The sequence below is a fragment of the Panulirus ornatus genome, chromosome 50, assembly GCF_036320965.1.
Source record: "Panulirus ornatus isolate Po-2019 chromosome 50, ASM3632096v1, whole genome shotgun sequence".
In the NCBI taxonomy this organism is placed as follows: domain Eukaryota; kingdom Metazoa; phylum Arthropoda; class Malacostraca; order Decapoda; family Palinuridae; genus Panulirus; species Panulirus ornatus.
This window is the reverse complement of record NC_092273.1, coordinates 13,385,265-13,409,804: the sequence shown is the minus strand read 5'-3', so window position 1 is coordinate 13,409,804 and position 24,540 is coordinate 13,385,265. Positions and strand designations below refer to the sequence as shown.

Below are 24,540 nucleotides of genomic sequence, written 5' to 3'. Positions count from 1 at the left end.
TCTACTTTTACATACACAAATGATTATGTATATATATATATATATATATATATATATATATATATATATATATATATATATATATATATATATATATTTATTTGTTTATTTATCTATTTATGTGTACCTGTTCGCAGTTTCCTGTGTTAGCAAGGTAGCGCCTGGAACAGGCGAAGAAAGACTTCGCTCGCTCAAAATCCATTCTCTAGCTGCCATGTGCAATGCACCGAACCCACAGCCCGTTATCCATGACCAGGCTCCACAGTCCCTTCCATGTCTTCCCGAGACTACAGCATATGCCCTGATTCAGTTCTTTGACAGCCCGTTGCCCTCTGTATGCCATATCGCTCCAATTCACTCTATCCCGTGCACGCCTTTCACCCTCTTCCATGTTCAGGCCCTAGGCATTCAAATATTTTTTCACTCCATCCCTTCATCGGTAATATGGTCTCTTTCTTGTCTTTGTTTCCTCCACCTCTGATACATACGTCCTCTTTGTCAACCTACTCACTCATTCTTTCCAAAAGTCCAAAACATTTCAGCACACCCTCTTTAGTTCTCTCAACCACACTCTTCTTATTACCATATCTCTCTCTTACCCCTTTTTACATACTCGATCAAGCCACTCCACACCACATACTGTCCTCAAAAATTTCTTTTCCAACACATCCTAGTCTTCTCCGCGCATCCTCTTCTATACGCCCATGCCTCGTATCCATGCAACATCGTTGGACAACTATACTTTCAAACTTATCCGTTTTCGCTCTCCTAGGTAATGAACATTCTTCCTACATATTCCGCAATGTTTCCACAACCCTCACCCATCCCATGACTCGCTCCCTCTTCCATGGTTCCATTCACTGCCATATCCACTCACAGGTGTCTAAAACGCTCCACTTTTTTTTTTTAAATTTTCTTCATTCAAATTCACATCCCATCTAACTTGTCTATCTGCTCTGCTAAACCTATTGAACTTGCTTTTATTCACATTTACTCTTAACTTTCTCCATTCACACATTCTCCGCACACATTCAACAGACCTTCAAAATACTCACTCCATCTCCTTACTTCACCGCTACTTGTTATTACCTTCCCATTTGATCCTTCACCGATGTTCCCATTTGTTCTCTTGTCTTACGCACTTTATTAACCTCTCACCATAACTCTCATTTGCCCTCTTTTTCACCTCTTGCACCTTTCTCTTGACCTCTTGCCTCTTTCTTTTATACATCTCCCAGTCATTTGCACCATTTCCCTGCAAAAATCGTCTAAATGCCTCTCTCTTCTCTTTTACTTAACAATCTTACTTAACAATCAAAAGTATATGGTGTGGGAGATAAGTTGCTGGAAGCAGTGAAAAGTTTTTATCGGGGATGTAAAGCATGTGTACGAGTAGGAAGAGAGAAGAGTGATTGGTTCCCGGTGTCGGTTTGCGGCAGGGGGGCGTGATGTCTCCATGGTTGTTTGATTTGTTTATGAATGGAGGGACAAGTATGCAGTCTGTTGTGGAAGAGATGGCTTGGGAAGTGAGTCAGTTGTTGTTCGCTGATGATAGAGCGTTGTGGCATGGTTGTGGAAAGGGAGCTGTGGTTTCGGTGCATTACGCATGACAGGTAGAGACTGAGTGTGAACGAATGTGGCCTTTGTTGTCTTTTCCTAGCGCTACTTCGCCCGCACTCGGGGGGAGGGGGTGCCATTTCATGTGTGGCGGGAATGGATGAAGGAAGCATGTATGAATATAAACATGTGTATATATGTATGTGTCTGTTATGTAAATGTATGTTTACGCTGAAATGTATATGTATGTATATGCGCGTGTGTGGGCGTGTATGTATATACATGTGTATGTGGGCGCTTTGGGCCATTCTTTCGTCTGTTTCCTTGCGCTACCTCGCTAACGCGGGAGACAGCGACAAAGTATATCAAAATATATATGCACTTTGTTCGTATATATATATATATATATATATATATATATATATATATATATATATATATATATATATATTGGAACGATTTGGTATACCGGGGTCGACGTGCTGTCAATGGATTGAACCAGGGCATGTGAAGTGTCTGGGGTAAACCATGGAAAGTTCTGTGGGGCCTGGATGTGGAAAGGGAGCTGTGGTTTCGATGCATTATTACATGACAGCTAGAGACTGACTGTGAACGAATGGGACCTTTGTTGTCTTTTTCTGGCGCTACCTCGCACACATGAGGGGGGAGGGGGTTGTTATTCCATGTGTGGCGAGGTGGCGATGGAAATGAATAAAGGCAGACAGTATGAATTATGTACTTGTGCATATATGCATATGTCTGTGTGTGTATATATATGTATACATTGAGATGTATAGGTATGTATATTTGCGTGTGTGGACGTGTATGTATATACATGTGTATGTGGGTGGATTGGGCCATTCTTTCGTCTGTTTCCTTGCGCTACCTCGCTAACGCGGGAGACAACGACAAAGCAATATATATATATATATATATATAATCCCTGGGGATAGGGGATTAAGAATACTTCCCACGTATTCCCTGCGTGTCGTAGAAGGCGACTAAAAGGGGAGGGAGCGGGGGGCTGGAAATCCTCCCCTCTCGTTTTTTTTTTTTTTTTAATTTTCCAAAAGGAACAGAGGGGGCCAGGTGAGGATATTCCAATAAAGGCCCAGTCCTCTGTTCTTAACGCTACCTCGCTAACGCGGGAAATGGCGAATAGTTTGAAAGAAAAAAGATATATATATATATATATATATATATATATATATATATATATATATATATACAGCGCTGGTGGCTGATTCATGTGAGAAACTGCAGAAGCTGGTGACTGAGTTTGGTAAAGTGTGTGGAAGAAGAAAGTTGAGAGTAAATGTGAATAAGAGCAAGGTTATTAGGTACAGTAGGGGTGAGGGTCAAGTCAATTGGGAGGTGAGTTTGAATGGAGAAAAACTGGAGGAAGTGAAGTGTTTTAGATATCTGGGAGTGGATCTGTCAGCGGATGGAACCATGGAAGCGGAAGTGGATCATAGGGTGGGGGAGGGGGCGAAAATTTTGGGAGCCTTGAAGAATGTGTGGAAGTCGAGAACATTATCTCGGAAAGCAAAAATGGGTATGTTTGAGGGAATAGTGGTTCCAACAATGCTGTATGGTTGCGAGGCGTGGGCTATGGATAGAGATGTGCGCAGGAGGATGGATGTGCTGGAAATGAGATGTTTGAGGACAATGTGTGGTGTGAGGTGGTTTGAGCGAGTAAGTAACGTAAGGGTAAGAGAGATGTGTGGAAATAAAAAGAGCGTGGTTGAGAGAGCAGAAGAGGGTGTTTTGAAGTGGTTTGGGCACATGGAGAGATGAGTGAGGAGAGATTGACCAAGAGGATATATGTGTCGGAGGTGGAGGGAACGAGGAGAAGAGGGAGACCAAATTGGAGGTGGAAAGATGGAGTGAAAAAGATTTTGTGTGATCGGGGCCTGAACATGCAGGAGGGTGAAAGGAGGGCAAGAAATAGAGTGAATTGGAGTCATGTGGTATACAGGGGTTGACGTGCTGTCAGTGGATTGAAGCAAGGCATGTGAAGCGTCTGGGGTAAACCATGGAAAGTTGTGTAGGTATGTATATTTGCGTGTGTGGACGTGTGTATGTACATGTGTATGGGGGGGGGGGGGTTGGGCCATTTCTTTCGTCTGTTTCCTTGCGCTACCTCGCAAACGCGGGAGACAGCGACAAAGTAAAAAAAAAAAAAAAAAAAAAAAAAAAATATATATATATATATATATATTTTTTTTTTTTTTTCTCTCTCTCTCGTGATAGCGTATACAGCCTTGTAAAGGGGAGCGCGCTGAGCTACAATTTAATGTTTAAGCAGATGATACAGTAAATGAGATCACAGTTGATAATGCAGCAGCAAGGGATGTTGCAGCCGAAGTTGGAAAAATTCTATTCGCCAAAAATATTGTACGCTGACATCTGGTCAGTTGTGGCTGATATGCTCGCTGAAGGTGTTCGCTCCCCTAACAACAACATTAGGTAAGTCCGAATACGCAATCCCCGAGCGCACCTCTCGTTTGTACGTTACTTATCATTGTTAAATTCGTAAGTAAAAAATGTCATATATTGTAAAGGAGATCATATTTATATGTTGAGAAGCGTCAGTTAACCGAATAAATTAGTTGCTGATGGTGATAATTTAAAGGAACTCAGACGTTAGGTAAGAAACACCTAGCCACGCCAGTAGACCTATAAGTTATTTGACCTAATTTACTGTTGCCTTGTATTGGCTTATAACTCTTATTCTAAGCATAGGAGAGCAGTTTCGAAGGGTTTGGGGTCATTAATTTTGGAAATTATAGTCACTAGTTGCTTTGGAGAGAAAGATTTGGTTGTGCTTGGTCACCCTAGAATCACTGAAGGGGTATTCTCACAATCTCCTAATAGCTCAAGGGATAAGGATTTTGGGTAGGCAGTCTTCACCGGGAGTGGAAGATAATATGAAATGGTAGACATTTTGAAACTGTATCATTTATGGTAAGGAAGAGTGGATGTGCATATTATAGCTTTGGTATGTACTCTCATAGAGTCGCTGTTTCCACTCTAAATATGGAATTAAGTGTATGATGAGCCCTGGATAACAGGATTACCGCTATATCTTATCATGTGATAAAATATAACGATGGGGTTATGTTAGAAAGGTAAAATGTGGGTAGAATGATAATAAAGTGATGTGAAATATCAGTGGAAATAAAAGTGAAATGATAACCTACTTGTCGAATACCATAGATGAAATGAGGGGTCTGGTATTGGTTAGTTTTCCGTATTTTTGAGGAGGTTTAATCCACTGGGTGGTGTTATACCTCGTTATGTTTAAGAAGTAACAGTTCAGATGTCTATAGATATAATAGGTACTAATCCTATTTGGGACTGATCCCATAATGCAGTAATTTGACCCATTTATATCTCGAGATATCTGACATCACCCTTAATTTTTGCAAGACTTGAATTTAATCATGTTTACCTTTTAAATATTGTCGTACATGGCACCATCCAGTGGAGTTAGTCTTCTCAATAACATGGAAAGTTAGGTATTTCCAGACCCCACGCAGTTTATTTTGTTTTTTACAGCTTTATTTGGTTGATGTAATAATTTACAAATAGAATAAAGCTCTCTAACATATGAGCAGAGCATTACTTAATGTATTGATGCAACTGTCCACAGGATGGTTTTTTTTAGTAAGTGTCTTTGTTCATACTGCAAGGACATTTGCAAATTACTTTTAGATTTCTGAGATGTCCCCCCTGTTCTAGTTTATTGATTATGAGGAGCCTCAGTGAACACTGTGCTAGCATTGCCCTCTGCCAGTGGCCTGTTATGGGTGAGGCATTAAAGGCTAAGAAGCAGCACTCGAGTTTTCTAGTTATGAAGACTGTTGCCATGGCCACCCCCATAAAGGAGTTCCAGTTGGAACTGGCTTCAGAGATAGACAGACAAACGTGGTGCCAAATTATTCCATACACTCTGAACACTTGGTGTAGATTGGTTTTACCTGACAGTCTCTCTTTAATTGAAAGCTCTGTCCTTTCATTAGGTACTTCACTATGTGAGAGTAAAAGGTGCTTCAGATAAAATTACACACTTAACATTAGTTCTAGGTAAAGGAATCCATTGGTACCTTTTTCATCAAAATTTATCAACTAGAATACTTGCGTCTACTTTCAGCTACATTGCTATTTGAAAATGTTTTATTGTTGAGTTAGTTTTGCCAACAAGTTGGCCCGAAATGGTCAAATGTTATTTTGCTGACTGGTTCATTTATGTTGTTGTTTGTTTCCTCATGTACCACCTTTAAGTTACATTGAGGAAGGCTAGCGTCCGAGGTCTGGATATAGAGTTCCCTTGTATAGATTAGGTGAGGTTGATTGGTTAGGCTAAACACTTTCATTGTACTTTGTATTGAGGTTGGGTATGGGATATGTGTTCATCTCTTCATCAGATCGTTTGTATAGAAAGCTATGAACAGTATAGAATTCATAGGAACAGAGCTTCTCCCCTGGAACATAGTGTGGGTGAGCAGACCTTCTAGAGCTAAATGACCCCCTCTCCATTGACCTCCCAGATAAGTGGTTTCTGCTCTTTAGCACTTTGCTTTTTCAAATAGTAAGGTTCTCGGCAAATCTTTTTCTATATTAATTTGTTTTTGATTATGCCATTTCGCCAAAACTTTAAATGTAAATGGATGGCCATCCCCTTTACATTGAAATTTAAAGATAAAAGGCTTATGAGCAAATTAAATGGGATGGTAAAGTCTTAAAGTTGATATCAATAGGAGCTGTGGCAGCTTTTCATTTTCAGGTATGCAAAACTTTTGGAAATATGCTTACATCCTAGTTCATCAGCCATCATTTTGCCATGTGACCTAAATGAATGAATTCATTCCATGTCGAAATGAAAAATGGGAAAATAGTTGGTATTAAAAGGGCCTGTCTCAACTAAAACCATTCAGATCATATTGGTACTAGATTAAAAAGAAGTCAGAAAATATGACTGATTAGAGCTGCTAAGCCAAATGTGATAAATTCCCTTGGAGATTTAAACGAGGTTTTCGATATTTGTGCCAAATGATTCCCAATGATTAATGCTACAACACTTTGAATATGTAAGATGACTATTCTACCATGATTAAAGTGTTATTGTATTAAGTGGTATTACTCAAATCACAGTACTCACATTAAGACAATTAAGTAAAGTAAATATAAAAACTTTATGTAATGGTATTTTTTGAAAATAGAAAAGAAATATTTTGGTTAGTGTTCATTTTGAACCATGGGATTCCATGTAGGATCAAGTAGAAGGGTATAGTAACACTTTTAAGATGTAATACATATATTGATACAAATCTGATTATTGGCTGCACATTGATTACTCTTACTAGTATTTTCAGTATTGTATTGTGACAACTGCAAACTACATCCACTTCCCTTTAATGCAGGCTTTCATTTTAGAATTTTAAAGAAGAAATCACTCTCTATTATTATTAATGTTTTCTCAATTTTATCTTTTATGAAACCTAGTTTTAATGTATTTTATAATCTTTTCATTTAAAGAAAAATGGCAGGAAGAAGTCAGATTCTGCATCTGTCGTCACATATAAGAAGATTGTTTTACAGAGAATCACAGATGATAACTCAACTTCCCCATAGAGCAGCTTGCACATGCAGAACTACCCATGAGAAAAGTGTTTCTCAACCTCATCCACTTTTACAAGACTCACATCAGCAGATGTTATGCTTCAGACCACCATTGTTTAGGTCTGTCACAACTGTGCCTGTGCAGCAACCAGGTAGATTAAAGAGACTGATAAAGAAGATGGGATGGTTGGATCATTCAAGAAGTGTAAGTAACAGTTAGATTATTTTATTGTATGAGTTGCAGTATGTTTGCGTATTTATATCTGAATGAAATCATAAACTCACATAAATGATGCAAATGTGTTCTTTATTCACTGATTCTCAGCTGTTCATATGAAGTTGAGTACAGGCTTATTTGGTGCGCAGCCATCAGTGTCACTGAAAAGTACCTTCAGTTAATGTTTGGGTCCATTCTTATGTGTGTCTGTGATGAGATTTTGCCTAATGTAGGACTAGTGCACTAACTGTGTATCTTGCTTGATTGACAAAGCTGATGTTTTTTTGAGATATATATTGCATACAGCTGTTTATCTTAGGCTGATCTGATATTGTCTTCTTTAATCTAGTGTTCATTTAAAAGTTAAAGTGATTGATTCAGAAATATTTCTTTATCTTGCTACGTTGAACAATGAACAGTCAACTTTTTTGCATGGCAATCATTGAATTTTTTTGGTGTCTTTCCATTCTATAACGAGTTATTTATTTATATTCATTGTTATACTTAATCGTCATCTCCCGCGTTAGCGAGGTAGTGCAAGGAAACAGACAAAAGAATAGCCCAACCCACCCACATAAACATGTATGTACATAAACGCCCACACACTCACATATACATACATATACATTTCAGTGTATACAAACATATACATACAATGACATATACATATATACACGTGTACATATTTATCATTGCTGCCTTCATCCATTCCTTTTGGCAACCCCCACACATGAAATAGCATTCTCCCCCTCCCTCTGCGCGCATGTGCATATGCGCGAGGTAGCGCTATGAAAAGACAAAAAGGCCACATTTGTTCACACTCAGTCTCTAGCTGTCATGTGTAATGCACTGAAACCATAGCTCCCTTTCCACATCCAAGCCCCACAAAACTTTCCATGGTTTACACCAAATGCTTCACATGCCCTGGCTCAATCCATTGATAGTACCTCCACCCCAGTATACCACATCATTCCAATTCACTCTATTCCTTGCCCACCTTTCACCCTCCTGTATGTTCAGGCCCTGATTGCTCAAAATCTTTTTCACTCCATCCTTCCACCTCCAATTTGGTTTTCCGCTTCTCATCATTCCCTCCACCTCTGACACATATATCTTCTTTGTCAATCTTTTCACCTTCATTCTTTCCATGTAACTAAACCATTTCAACACATCCTCTTCTGCTCTCTCAACCACACTCTTTTTATTTGTACACATCTCTCTTACCTTTTCATTACTTACTCGATCAAACCACCTCACACCAGATATTGTCCTCAGACATTTCATTTCCAACACATCCCCCCTCCTCTGCACAACCCTAACTGTTGCCCATGCCTCGCAACCATATAACATTGTTGGAACTACTATTCCTTCAAACATACCCATTTTTGCTCTCTGGGATAATGTTTTCGCCTTCCACACTTTCTTCAATGCTCCCAGAACCTTTGCCCACTCCCCCACCCTGTGACTCACTTCTGCTTCCATGGTTCCATCCGCTGCTAAATCCACTCCCAGATATCTAAATCACTTCACTTCCTTTAGTTTTTCTACATTCAAACTTACCTCCCAGTTAACTTGTCCTTCAACCCTACTGAACTTAATAACTTTGCTCTTATTCACATTTACTCTCAGCTTTCTTCTTTCACACACTTTACCAAACTCAGTCACTAACTTCTGCAGTTTCTCACCCGAATTAGGTGTATTATCAGTGAACAACAACTGACTCACTTCCCAAGCCCTTTCATCCTTAACAGACTGCATACTTGCCCCTCTCTCCAAAACTCTTGCATTCACCTCCCTAACCACCCCATCCATAAACAAATTGAACAACCATGGAGACATCATGCACCCCTGCCGCAAACCGACATTCAGTGGGAACCAATCACTCTCCTCTCTTCCTACTCTTACACATGCCTTACATCCTTGGTAAAAACTTTTCACTGCTTCTAGCAACTTTCCTCCCACACCATATATTCTTAATACCTTTCACAAAGCATTTCTATCAACTCGTATCATATGCCTTCTCCTGATCTATAAATGCTACATACAAATCCATTTGTTTTTGTAAGTATTTCTCACATACATTCTTCAAAGCCAACACCTGATACACACATCCTCTACCACTTCTGAAATCACACTGCTCTTTCCCAGTCTGATGCTCTGTACGTGCCTTTACCCTCTCAATCAATACCCTCCCATATAATTTCCCAGGAATACTCAACAAACTTATACCTCTGTAATTTGAACATTCACCTTTATCCCTTTACCTTTGTACAGTGGCATTATGTATGCACTCCGCCAATCCTCAGGCACTTCACCATGAACCTTACATATATTGAATATTCTTACCAACCGATCAACAACACATATTAATTACTATATATCCTGATATATGAGTCTTTTATTGCCAAGTAAACAGGTCTGCTTAAAATGTTTAATGCCTCAATTCAGAAGTGAATTCTATTGAGATGTTATATGGATGCTTTTAAGTACATAGCATGTCTTACTATGCTCTTGATATTCTAACATACTTTTTTTTGCTAATGTGTCGATTGTTTAGATTTTTTCTTATCTGAGTGATATATGTATTTTATAACCCTAGAACTTCTTTTTCCTTTAACTATGGCTAGGGCATATACATATATTGGTAATTCTTGAATTTAATGCCTGTAGCCCAAGTTGAAATATGCATTCCGGTATGCCCGTAGAGGCATTTCATAGATTGTTGTGAGTGCTACTTCCTGAATATTTCCATTCACTTGTCTGTGTATGTGGAGGTGTCAAGGAAATGCTATATAAGATTTGTATCCTTATGTAATAATCTGTAAAGCAATGACACTTTTATAAGTTATAAGATACCATTAATAGATTTAAGTAAACTCCCTTCATGATATTTTTTTGTGACTATAATTCTTCCAAAGTATCACATATCATACTACTTATCCCAGAAAGTGCTCCTATTGTACCTCTTACGCTTGGTAGTGGAGCAGTACAAGTTAAAAGGCTCATTAGAGATATTTTTTTAGAATACTTGAGCATATCTTGCACACACAGTCTTCATTGGCTATTAGGAATGTTGCATTGAGCATATATGAATATGTGTACACAAATGAAATGTGTTTTACTCAGTGACAAGGAACAGTTGCACTTAAGGTAAGATCTTTGATATCAAAAATTAATCTTAATATTTATTTCATATCAGATGATTCTGCTGTCACAAGTTCTTCACATGCTTGTAAATGGGACTCTAGTTAACATTATTTAACAAAACTTTTGTTTATCTTTATTCTTAAAAGTAATGACGGCCTTTGAGTGTGTTTCCTAATTTGGAGAATGTTTCCAAAATTTGTGGAGCCTTACAGTGTCACATAACCTAATAGTTACTAGATTATAGTTTAGCTTGACATTTTATTTTCTTATGAAACAGAGTCCTTAACATCATTTCCACTTGCACTGAAAGGACCAGGTACATACAGTTACGGTTTATTGTTGTGTATCCAGAACTTGCCCATTGTGTTGAAATCAACTAAGTCTACTTTATTTGAATGCTTCATTTATTTTCATATGCACAAAATTGAGTTATTTGGTAAAACATGCATGTCAATTCTCTTCACCACTTAGGAATACAAAATACTTTCCCTGGCATTCTCCTCTCAAATATTCCTTGCTATTGATAAATGTCTACATTTCTTGTATTGTCTTTTGAAAAGGCAGTGATAAAGGCTAGTAATAAACATGTCTACATTTCTTGTATTGTCTTTTGAAAGGGCATGTGAAAGGACTGGAGGGTAATAGATAGGCTTAAGTGTAGATGAGTGACATAAGTAGAAAAAATGGGAGGGAAGCTGTGGTTGATATTAAATGATCCAGTCAGTTTAATCCATCCTGCTTTGAGCAGACACCAGGAACTTTAACTTGATGAGACAGGTAGAAAAAAAAAAGCAAAGATATCAAACACAATGCTCATGGGGGAATCTGCAGGGCACAACAGACGTTGTGATACTGACTAATGCCACCTACTGTGGCATAGTTCCCAACCACTCTTAAAATGCTCTACATATAATAGCTGAGCACTGGTTGGTGGGGCTGTTTTTTTTTTTTTTTTTCATTTACACAAAACTATACTTTGTCTCGTTTTTAGTTATCACAAGAGTTGCAGTCTCTAAAAAAAGTTTGGAAAATTGAAATTGTGATATACAAAACTTTCTTTTAAATAGAAACCTGAATAGAGAATCCAAATTTCTTGATTTATCTTGACTTAAAGAATACAAACACGTCACACTTACACAAAAAGACCAAATAAAAAAAAATCATTGCATTTATAAACATAGGGAAAAACAAAAATTCCAGGTGGCTAATACCAAAGTAATTCTGTTTGCACCATCAGAAGCAAGATATCCATATTTTGAGCACCTCACACATGCATCAAACAGTCATGTAAAAAAATCAATAAAAAAAAAATATTCAGAAATTTTATGTGTTTTGTGTTAGTGTGTACCTTGTATACATCTAACTTGCACTGTCCAACTGCATAAGCCCAAAATTTTCACACAAATTTTTGGTAGGAAAAGGGTCTTGCATGATATAGAAAATGCATATGCTAAACCTGCTTGTATTGAAGATCCTCAAAAATTACATGGGAGACATTGGAAGAATCAGCCCCAGGCCTGCATAGTAATGTAATTCTTTGTTATCATGATAAATTTGGAAGAACAGGCAAAATAGATATGCTGAGGTGTAGAGATGCTGTAGGAGTATTAGGTAAACTGCATAAACATCAGGATTTCACAGGTGTTTGAGTTAGTATCAGCTGTTGTAAGGAACATAGTGGAGAAGCCCCATGGTATACTCAATTATGAGAACTGCAGCATCAAAGGACTAGGCCTACACTTTGGAAGTTTGGTTACAATATTGATTAGTTGGGGTTGAGGTCTGTCCTTGAAGTCAGTTAAGGATGTATGTGGGGTAAGGTAAAGCATGAAGAGGAGTTGCTTGCAAAGAAGGGAAGTTAGTGAGATGTGTTGATTATTATGCATGGGGTACTGGACTGTGTTTCAGGAAGCAGTGTAGACAATTTTACTTTGTGCATATATCTTAATAACCCATTTGGTTGATGCAATTGATTTGCTTGCAGAAACTGAGGAGATCAGGATATGTATTGTATGGAAATGTTTGTGAAAAAGCACCAATCAACCATTTCTTTTCTGGTAAGTGTCACATACATTTATCCAAATTGATATCATACATATTAGTAATTCCTTTTATGGCCAAAAAAGATATCTGTATTATAGATAAAATGTAAGTATATTTTAAGAGTAGTTAATTGTGTTTAAAACAGAGTTAATCATTTTACCTTTTGACATATGTAAGGTTTTCTAGAAGCTCTAGTTTTCCAACTTAGGATAGATGTTGTGTCATGTAACTTCTGTAATCAGAAACTTCCCCACAGAATCAGTCAATTCAGTAATTCTTATATTTAAAACAACAAAATGTAATCCAATTGAGAGGAAAACACCAAGTACTTAAAAGGGAATAGAACTGTAAATTGTTGTGCATGTGTGATGGTACTGGACTTCACCTACTTGAGGTTACACTGCTAATGAAGTTACCTTTAGCAAGGCTGCATTACAACTTGAAACTGTTTTGATCAAGGTGTTGCTGGATTGTATATCATCAGTGTAATACAATTTGCATTGGTTTGATAGTGTTATGTATTATAGTTAGGCATAATGGACTGCATTTTTATTTCATTGTTTTGATATGATTAAACTAATGTTATTCACTCACTTGCAGTGTGTGATTTGCCCGATACATTTTTCTCATGGTTCTTGATAACTGAGCTTCATGTTTGGATGTTGATGGTACGACTTATGGCTGAGGGGGAGGAAGGAAGGTTTACTCGCAATGCACTAATTGATGCCCTTTGGGAAGATGCTGAATTAAGATCAAAGAAACTTGGGGTATGTCATATCTTTTTGTATAATTCCTGTTATCTGATGCAGTGACTATCATGCTTTCATTCATTACAATATACTAACATTAGTTCTCTGCTGTAGTTGTGCCTTTCAACATTAATACCACAAACTCTACTTTCACATTTGTATTTTGACTGAAATGTTGAGTATGCATCACAAGCTGTGCAGTATCATTAACTTCTGTGTGTTCATCCATAGCTCCTGGAAAAGAGAAAATTCCTCTGCATTATCCTAAAGATTCCTGTTTGAAATACCACTTACAGTATTAACTCTGCAGCCATCAGAGGAAATTTTTTTCTAGAATCCCTCCCCCCAAAAAAAGAAAGAAAAAAAAGGAAGCCTTGATGAAGCACTGTTCCTTCATGGAATTACATGCCACACAAGAGTGAAGATTGACTATTGGGTTTTTATTTACGGTATGCATCATAATATAACATTCTGTTAGACTTATCATACTTTTTACCATGACATGACTCATAATATCTAATGTTATGTTATTTGGAAACGGCTGCTTTATGTATTCAACTGAAGCTTTTGTGAGAAGAAATATGACTACTTCCATTTCTCTTGAAACACATGGCACTCCTTGCTCACGTTTCCCTTCATAGCTTATGGTTATCACAAATTTAAGAAGCATGGCATTTGCTGTGCTAGCTTGTGTTGTATGAAAATCCTCTTGAGTTTTTGTTTGTCTTGTTAGAAAGGGGTTATTTGTCATTCTCTGAATGAATGTGGTAGACGATTTACTTAATGTGACACCATTTCTTGAACTGACTTAGCTCAGAATTGGAAATTAGATTTAACTCCTTTCTTCTCAGACAAGGCCCTTTTCCTTTAAATGATAAGTGGGCAAATTTTGTTCATTGTAGTAGGTTGACATTATGTTTACAATTACTGATACACCCCAACAGAAAATGTTGATGGGTCAGATGAACCACCTATGTGGATTGGATATGGCCCTGAGGTGATACATTTGATACATCTATTTTAGTGGTATTTCAAGAGAGGTTGTGGATAGCATGATCTTATGTCACGAACAGTGGAGTGGAAACTCACTCTCATATTGTGAGAGTTTGTGAATATGGCAATTAAGAAGGATCACAGGAGAGTAAGGGAATGTTGTTTTTAGCATACTAGACAAAGGGAACCTTTGAGTGACCTGAGAGGCTGTGTTTTGTAACCAAACTTCAGGAAAAAGAATTACTTCAGTAAATTTCAATTAAAAGAATTACTTAAGGCTTTCTTCCTATTACATACTCTGTACTTTTAGCACTCATTCATATGGATTTCACTGTGAATGTAATATTTTCTCCTCTAGCTAATCTAAGATTTAATATGTATTGTCTGAACAGTAGTCATAATTTTTTTTTTATTGCAGGCAGCATCACTAAGTATACGTCGGGAACAAATGCAGATTATTATTTCATCATTCCAAGCATCTTTATTTGCATATGATGAAGGCTTAATGAGTGATGACAAGATGCTGGCTTCAGCTCTATGGCGTAGATTGTTTAGCAAGAACTGTGAGGACCCAGAAAGATTAGAATGTTGCGTTCAGTATGTGAGAAAACAGGTAAATAGTCATCATGATATACTGTAAACCTATATCTCTGATGCCCATTCCCTTCAGGAACTCCCACTGAGGGGTGTCCATGGCAAAAGTGTCTCCACTTATCCCTGTTCTTGCATGCCTCCCTTACTTACACCATTTCATGCATTCTTCCACCATTTCTGTCTCTTCTGTATTCCTTCACCCTATTTGCCCATATCACAGGTGGCCTTCCTCTCAATCAAGCACATTTAGATTTACTATCAAACACTCTCCTTGTAAACTCCCAGTCTTGCATTCTTTTCACTTGCCCAAACCACCTCAAAGTATTATGCTTCATCCATTCTACCACTTCAGAATTCATACCCCTTGCATTCCCTGCCATACTTCATCTTTTGTACACTCTTTCATTTCTTTCCTCATTCCATCTATTCATTCTATATGCTCATCTCAAATAGCTCATTCCCATAGCCTGTATTCTTGACCTCTGTGACTCATTCCATAGCCATGTTTTGGCTGCATAGGTCAGGGTTAGGAGGACTATGCTGTCCCTTAATCCTCTCTTCTCTTCCATACTTGCACCTCTACCCTTCATTATTCTTTGAAGGGACCCAGTGACTCTTCTACCCTGCACTGCTCTCACCCTTGTCTCTCCTTCCATATCACCAAACTTACCCAAGGCAGCTCCAAAGTACTTGAATTATCTCACCTCTTCCAGTCTTTCTTCCCCCATATCCAATGCACAGTTTAGTACATTTTTTTCTTTCACTCTATATGGTTTTACAAATTCTATACTTTCACTCAGTTCTCTTTCAAACACCATTACTTTACTTTTACATGCAATTACCTTCAATCTCCTTTGCTTACACAAATCATAAAACACACTTACAACCTCTGCAAGTCCACTTCACTCAACAAACAACACAGTGCCATCCACAAACATGCTTGCCACAAGCCACCATATCTCACCACCACACTCCATCTCTGCACCACTTTTCCTCTATTTTGCTTTAATTTCTCTTATTTTTTTACACACACACACACACACACACACACACACACACTGAGTGACTGAGTTTGGTAAAGTGTGTGGAAGAAGAAAGGTAAGAGTAAATGTGAATAAGAGCAAGGTTATTAGGTACAGTAGGGTTGAGGGTCAAGGCAATTGGGAGGTGAGTTTGAATGGAGAAAAACTGGAGGAAGTGAAGTGTTTTAGATATCTGGGAGTGGATCTGGCAGCGGATGGAACCATGGAAGCGGAAGTGGATCATAGGGTGGGGGAGGGGGCGAAAATTCTGGGGGCCTTGAAGAATGTGTGGAAGTCGAGAACATTATCTCGGAAAGCAAAAATGGGTATGTTTGAAGGAATAGTGGTTCCAACAATGTTGTATGGTGGCGAGGCGTGGGCTATGGATAGAGTTGTGTGCAGGAGGATGGATGTGCTGGAAATGAGATGTTTGAGGACAATGTGTGGTGTGAGGTGGTTTGATCGAGTGAGTAACGTAAGGGTAAGAGAGATGTGTGGAAATAAAAAGAGCGTGGTTGAGAGAGCAGAAGAGGGTGTTTTGAAGTGGTTTGGGCACATGGAGAGAATGAGTGAGGAAAGATTGACCAAGAGGATATATGTGTCGGAGGTGGAGGGAACGAGGAGAAGAGGGAGACCAAATTGGAGGTGGAAAGATGGTGTGAAAAAGATTTTGTGTGATCGGGGCCTGAACATGCAGGAGGGTGAAAGGAGGGCAAGGAATAGAGTGAATTGGAGCGATGTGGTATACCGGGGTTGACGTGCTGTCAGTGGATTGAATCAAGGCATGTGAAGCGTCTGGGGTAAACCATGGAAAGCTGTGTAGGTATGTATATTTGCGTGTGTGGACGTATGTATATACATGTGTATGGGGGGGGTTGGGCCATTTCTTTCGTCTGTTTCCTTGCGCTACCTCGCAAACGCGGGAGACAGCGACAAAGTATAAAAAAAAAAAAAAATATATATATATATATATTTAAAAGCCACAATGACATCAAAGCAAAAAAAAAAAAAAAATATATATATATATATAATTTAAAAGCCACAATGACATCACATGGGACTTTGGCACTGCCTCACACCTACATGTAAACTAAAAGTTTTGTTTAACTCTCCATCTACTCTTTCACACACATTTGTTCCTCTATAGAAGACTTTCACACGATCCAGCAGTTGTATTCCTACCCCATATATCCTTAACACATCCCATAAAGCATTCCACCTGACTCTTTCATACGCTTTTTCCAGATCCATATTTTTTCAATGTTAGCCGAGACGGCATAGGGAGCTGAGGCCTTAATCTAAACCATCCCATTTCCGCTACATATGTTTCCTGTGGGATGGATTGGCGTCAGGAGTGGAGGGAGATAAGCAAGTATGAATATGAATATTTGTATATATACTTCACTGGAGGGGAGAGTGCTGTTTCTTGTGTGGTGGGGTGGTGGCAGGAATGAGTGAAGACAGCAATTATGAGTGTGTACATGTGTGTATATGAATATGTATGTATACGTTGAACTGTATATGTATGTATATGTGTGTATGTGGGCGTTTGTGTAGATTAGAAAGGGTAGTGAGTGGTGGAATGAAGAAGTAAGATTGTTAGTGAAAGAGAAGAGAGAGGTGTTTGGACGATTTTTGCAGGGAAGTAGTGTGAATGACTGGGAGATGTATAAAAGAAAGAGGCAGGAGGTTAAGAGAAAGGTGCAAGAGGTGAAAAAGAGGGCAAATGAGAGTTGGGGTGAGAGAATATCATTAGATTTTAGGGAGAATAAAAAGATGTTTTGGAAGGAGATAAATAAAGTGCGTAAGACTAGAGAACAAATGGGGGCTAATGGGGAGGTAATAACAACTAGTGGTGAAGTGAGAGGGAGATGGAGTGAATATTTTGAAGGTTTGTTGAATGTGTTTGATGATAGAGTGGCAGGTATAGAGTGTTTTGGTTGAGGTGGTATGCAAAGTAAGAGGGTCAGGGAGAATGGTTTGGTAAACAAAGAAAAGGTAGTGAAAGCTTTGCGGAACATGAAAGCCAGCAAGGCATGTACGGCATGTATACGAGTAGGAAGAGAGGAAAGTGATTGGTTCCCTGTGAATGTCGTTTGTGGCAGGGGTGGGTGATGTCTCCATGGTTATTCAATTTGTTTATGGATGAGGTTGTTAGGGAGGAGAATGCAAGAGTTTTGGAGAGAGGGGCAATTATGCAGTCTGTTGTGGATGAGAGGGCTTGGGAAGTGAGTCAGTTGTTGTTCGTTGATGATACAGCGCTGGTGGCTGATTCGAGTGAGAAACTGGAAAAGTTGGTGACTGAGTTTGGTAAAGTGTGTGAAAGAAGAAAGCTGAGAGTAAATGTGTAGAAGAGCAATGTTATTAGGTTCAATAGGGTTGATAGACAAGTAAATTGGGAGGTAAGTTTGAATGGAGAAAAACTGGAGGAAGTGAAGTGTTTTAGATATCTGGGAGTGGATTTAGCAGCAGATAGAACCATGGAAGTGGAAGTGAGTCACAGGGTCGGGAAGGGGGCGAAAGTTCTGGGAGCGTTGAAGAATGTGTGGAAGGCTAGAATGTTATCTCAAGGAGCAAAAATGGGTATGTTTGAAGGAATAGTGGTTCCAACAATGTGATATGGTTATGAGGCATGGGCTATGGATAGGGTTGTGTGGAGGAGGGTGGGTGTGTTGGAAATGAAATGTTTGAGGACAATATGTGGTGTGAGGTGGTTTGATCGAGTAAGTAATGAATGGGTAAGAGAGATGTGTGGTAATAAAAAGAGTGTAGTTGAGAGAGCAGAAGAGGGTGAATTGAAATGGTTTGGTCACATGGAGAGAATGAGTGAGGAAAGATTGACGAAGAGGATATATGTGTCAGAGGTGGAGGGAATGAGAAGTGGGAGACCAAATTGGAGGTGGAAGGATGGAGTGAAAAAGATTTTGAGCAATCGGGGCCTGAACATACAGGAGGGTGAAAGGAGTGCAAGGAATAGAGTGAATTGGAACGATGTGGTATACCTGGGTTGACTTGCTGTCAATGGATTGAACCAGGGCAGTGAAGTGCCTGGGGTAAACCATGGAAAGCTTTGTGGGGCCTGGATGTGGAAAGGGAGCTATGGTTTCTGTGCATTACACATGAAAGCTAGAGACTGAGTGTAAACGAATGTAGCCTTTGTTGTCTTTTCCTACCACTACCTTGCATGCACACGGGGGAAGGGGGATGTCATTTCATGTGTGGCAAGATGGTGGTGGAAATGGATGAAGGCAGCATGTATGAATATGCACATGAGTTTATATGTATATGTCTGTGTATGTATATGTATGTATACGTTGAAATGTATAGGTATGTATATGTTTGTGTGTGGGTGTTTATGTTTATATATGAGTATGTGGGTGGGTTGGGCCATTTTTTTGTCTGTTTCCTTGTGCTATCTTGCTAACGCGGGAGACAGCATCAAAGTATGATAAATAAAATAATACCTATACATTTCAATGCATACATACATATACATACACAGACATAATATTATTTTTTTTTATTCTATTACACTTTGTCGCTGTCTTCTGTGTCAGCGAGGTAGGGCAAGGAAACAGACGAAAGAATCGCCCAACCCACCCACATACACACGTATATACATACATGTCCACACATGCACATATACATACCTATATATTTCAATGTATACATATTTATACATACACAGACATATACATATATACACATGCACATAATTCATACTTGCTGCCTTTATTCATTCCTGTCACCACCTTGCCACACATGGAATGAAAATCCCTCCCCCACATGCGCGCAAGGTAGCAGCAGGAAAAGATATCCTATAATTGTTACATACATCCTCAGCACCTCTGTCTTTGAATAAAGGAACAATATTAGCTTTCACACAATCCTCAGGCACTACCTTCTGTTTCCATGCCAAAATACATATCAGATACATCCTTTCTATCACACTTTCTCCTCCATACTTCAGCTTTTCAGTCGTAATTCCATCCACTCCCTGTGCCTTTCCTTCCTTCAGCCTCATCATTGCCCTTCGTACCTTCCCTTTTGGTATAGGCCCTTATACTTGTATCCTATTCCTTCCATCCTCCATACCCATACATTTAACGACTGTTGTGTCCCTTTCTCCCACATTCATCAATTCTTGAAAACACTCCATATTCCTTTCACTTCCTCCTTTTGATTCTGCAACTCCCCTTCCTTACTTCTCACATTAACATTTCCACTCTTACATCCACCCCTTTTCTTTTTCACCTTCCAGTATAGTTTCTTATCCCGAAACTTATCACTTAACTTTCTTCCTAAATCTTCATCTACTCTTTCTTTGCTTTTCTCTTACAGCTTTTTAACATTCTGCTTACATATTTTATATTCTTCCCTCCTTTGCTGAACTTCCACTGGTACATTTGTATCGAGCAATTTACCACTTGCCTTTTTCTCTTTCACAACATTTCTAATCTCTTCCATACACCATGCACTGCCGTTTTCATTCCTACATCTCATGACCTTGTATCCAACTACTAATTCTACAACCTTAAATAGTATTTCTCTAAACATTTTAAACACCTCATTCATACATGACTGCATCCCCCCATTCAGTGCACTCAGTTACCTTCCTTTCATAGCTCCTCTCTTCATTTTTTCTGATTCATCATCTTCCTTGCCAACACATTTACTTCAACATTCTTCCTTACACAATACCTCTACTCCCTGATCCTTATCCTCACAAGAATTGCAAAATGGTCAAAGTCTCCAAAGAATTCTCTTGTAACTCTAGCATCTAGCACTACCTTTCTCAATCTTTTATCCACTGCCACTTAGTCAATCAAAGCCCTTTGCTCTTCTCTTCATCATTCCTCGTACATGTATATCTGTGGATATCTTGTGCAGAAAAAAGTGTTTGCAAGGGATAAACCCCTCTCGGCACAAATATCCACAAGATAACTTCCATTCTCATTTACTCCCAACTCTCCCCATTTTACAACTATCTTACAACTTTAGTTACATCACACTTTCTTATTCATATAACCCAATGTGACCATGTTTCTCTACCATTTATACATTCATTCAACTTTCTCCAGAGAAGCTTCATTTCATCCATACCTCTTACGGTTTTCATATTCACAGGCACATATGCACATACCCATGCGTACTTCACAATCCCAGTCTTTCCTTTCACCAACACTATTCTTGATCCATTCCATCCATGCTCTGTAACACCCTCACTCTTCTTGATAGCAGAATTGCACATCCTTCTTTCCCTATTCCCGATAATTTTCACTCTTTCCTGATCATACCACTCCTCCTTTCATGCCCTCCCACAACATGCATTCACCATTTCCTATTTTCACTCCATACACACTGCCCAAGGATATGGGTTTCCCTAGTCCCCAGCACATCCAAGCTACAACTTTTAAACTTCTGCACAATTTATATTTGGTGCCATCTCTCTCACTAGGTCTTCTGTTTTACTCCTCGGCATAATTGGTAGACTCCAGTGCTGCTTCTTAGCCTTTTTTTTTGCACCCTTGACAGGTCATTGGCAGAGGGCAGCTCCAGTGCATTAGTTCCAGAGGCAGTAAGGCTCCAAACATGTCGAAAAACTAAAAAGTCACCGCACACCTCAGGTTAAAAGGATTGCCCCAATGGAATTGGGCAATGCCTCCCCCTTTACTTCCACCCCTAACAGATTTTTTAATAGGGTCACCACAAGAAGGTGGTGTGAGACCTGGATACTCTAGAAAAACTAGAGTATTTCCTTGAGGTACTGAAACTTGACAACTTTCCCCAGTTTTGAGCTTTTTCACTTTTCACAGTTGCAGTACCTCCTAACCTCATTCATTACAATACTACCACTTTTGCTTTTGTTATTATATCCTTAATAGTGATGACAAGAATAATGAGATATTTCAGTGTCTGGATATGATTCAGTGATTCTGCAGTGAGAATCATGGCAAGGGGCTTGTTGAAAAGAAAGAGGGTGGTGAAAGCCTTGAATAAGGTGCAGTGTGGCAAAGCAGCTGGATTGCATGAGATTTCAGTTGAATTTCTCAAGAAAAGGGGTAACAATGATGTTGATTGTTAGCTAGGATTGTCATATGAGAGATGCATAAGGACTGGCAGAATGCCTTTACATTATAGTGTAAGAGGACAGAGGTGAAGGCTTGAACTACAAAGTTATAAGTCTAGAATATATGGGAGTGGTGATTGAAAGGGTGGCGATATATCAGATAGGAGCATTATAGGTTCAGAAGTGGTAAAGGATGTGTGGACTAGGTGTGGGCTTTGAAAGATTTGTGCAAGAAACACTTGAAGAAAGTGAGGAATGTGTTTGCTCCATTAATGGCTTTGGAGAGAGTATAAGACTTAGTTGACAGAGATTTCTTATTCATGGTGCTCCAGTCATATAGCATAGAAGAAAGCTCTTGTATGCTGTGAAGAGTTTTGGTTGGGAGAGTAAGGTGTATGAGTGAGAAGAATGCAGTGAGTCACTGTCAAGAGTGCCTTATGTTACCTTGGCTCTTCATTCAATTTATAGATTAGGTGGAGAGGGAGGTAAATGCGAGGGTCTTTGAGAGCAGGTCTACAGTGTGCTGGAAGTTGGGAGTGTGGTGGGGCCTGGGAAAAGTTACTTGCTATTTGCAAGTTGGTAGACTTGAATGGGAAACTGTAGAAGCTGGGGGCATAGTTTTGTTGAGAGTACAGGAAGATGGAAATTTAAACTTAATGTGAACAAAAGTAAGGTTTCAAGGTTAAGTAGGAGTTTGCCACAAGTTGAGTTAAGTATGAGTTGTAATGAAAAGAATGTGGAGGAAGTGGGATGTTTAAGTTTTCTGGGATTGGACATGGCAATGGATGGAACTATGAATGGGCAAAGGTTTTGGTTCCATAAGGAGTATTTTGAAAAAAGGTTCACTATCTGTTAGGGTAACTATGGTAATCTATGATGTAATAATAGTCCTAAAGGTGCTGTATGTGTGTGACTTGTGGGCCCTAAATGCAAGATGATAAATGTGTTGGAAAGTAAATACTCAAGGACAATATACGGTGTGAGGAAGGTTAATCATGTATGGAATGACTGTGTGAAAGGAAAGTGTGCTACTACGTAGAGTGTGACCGAGAGGGCTGAACAGTTAGTACTGAAATGGTTAGGACATATGGAGATATGGAGAGGGTGAGTGATGGGAGACAAATTAAGAGCAAAAGCAAATAATTATTGGATGGAACAAGATGAAAGTAGAAGGATGAATTGAAAGAGTCTGAGATAATAGGGTCAGAATGTATATGTAGGAGGGTGAGAGGCATGCAGGGGATGGGGGAAATTGGAGCAGTATGGTATACAGGGGTGATGTACTGTCAGTGAGCTGAAATAGCATATGAAGTCATCAGGGCTCACCACAGAAAGGTCTGTGGGGCTTGCCTTTGGATAGGGGGCTCTTTATTTTATCCATGATAGCTAGAGAGTGAATGTGAACAAATAAGACCTTATTAATGCAGGAAATGGCAAACATGTATGAAAAAAAGCAATACAAACCTTGGACTCCATCTATGGGGCTCCTGCATCATTAAGGCAGTGCTCCAGTTAGGAGCAGATAAGCATTTTTATACCAGTATTTTGTTAGTAATATATGTATTGTTCTGGCTAAAGATATTTCTCAACCAGTTTGTTATGTTTTATCGCTGCACAACAGATTGGCTTGTAGAACATTTCTGTCAATGTAGGGGATTTTGTACTTTGTAAATGGGTCACAAACACCTTCCTACATGCATGTACAGTGTTTTGGTTTAAGTGAGTAGCTAAAATCTACAGTGCTTGTAAAATGCAAGGTGCCCTGAAGATCTGTTTAGAAGCAGAGAGTTTTCTTGCTTATTATTATATTTATATTGCTATTTTTGTTTTTTGCAGATTGCTTTCTTGGATGGTTTATCACGTAGAGAGTTTATGTTAGATTGTCAAGTCAGCTGGGTTCCACTTCTTGAGCGTGACACCTAGAGACAAATCTCAGAAGAATCAGAATTATGGTATGCATAAATGATCATTTGTCAGAAAAACTGAAGATTAAGAATATGTTTATGATAGACATGCATTTGTTTTTTAGCAAGAATAATGACATGTAATAATGTGTACTAAATTATGTGGTTGATGTAAAAGTGCTATGTACTACAGATTAGACAAAGGTGAAGTGTTTGTAAATATGTAAATTGTAATTGAAAAAAAATAAAAGATATGAAAGATAGTAACATTATATTTCACCTTGATGAATATATGGTCCAATTGAAATGATTAGCTTTATTCTGTAATATTTTACTAGCCCATGAACTTTTTCACAGGACTCCTATATTTTTTTCAGACATATTTGCCATTTCCTGCATTAATGAGGTACCACAAGGGACAGCTTAAGAAGTGGCCTCATTCACTCACTTCCATTCAGTAGCTTTTTTTATTATTTTATTATACTTTGTCGCTGTCTTCCGCGTTAGTGAGGTAGCACCAGAAAACAAATGAAAGAATGACCCAACCCACCCACATGCACATGTATATACATACATGCCTACACATACACATATACATGCCTGTACATTTCAACGTTTA

At 38.7% G+C, this 24,540-nt stretch overlaps 1 protein-coding gene across 1 annotated transcript; it reads left to right on the top strand.

The window, feature by feature from the left end:
• Positions 1 to 3,895: 3,895 nt before the first annotated feature.
• Uqcc1 (Ubiquinol-cytochrome c reductase complex assembly factor 1) lies at positions 3,896 to 24,184 on the top strand. Its single transcript, XM_071690973.1, has 6 exons — positions 3,896 to 4,026; positions 7,099 to 7,387; positions 12,531 to 12,603; positions 13,190 to 13,356; positions 14,750 to 14,944; positions 23,854 to 24,184. The coding sequence occupies exons 1-6, from the start codon at positions 3,896 to 3,898 to the stop codon at positions 23,938 to 23,940; spliced, it is 942 nt and encodes a 313-aa protein (XP_071547074.1). The 3' UTR covers positions 23,941 to 24,184.
• Positions 24,185 to 24,540: the final 356 nt, after the last annotated feature.

Excerpts from the sequence above, each read along its gene's own strand:
- Uqcc1 (XM_071690973.1), top strand. The coding sequence starts at position 3,896 with ATGCAGCAGCAAGGGATGTTGCAGCCGAAGTTGGAAAAATTCTATTCG. Across the intron at positions 7,388-12,530 it reads GGTTGGATCATTCAAGAAGT|AAACTGAGGAGATCAGGATA; the intron begins GTAAGTAACAGT and ends ATTTGCTTGCAG. Across the intron at positions 14,945-23,853 it reads TTCAGTATGTGAGAAAACAG|ATTGCTTTCTTGGATGGTTT; the intron begins GTAAATAGTCAT and ends TGTTTTTTGCAG.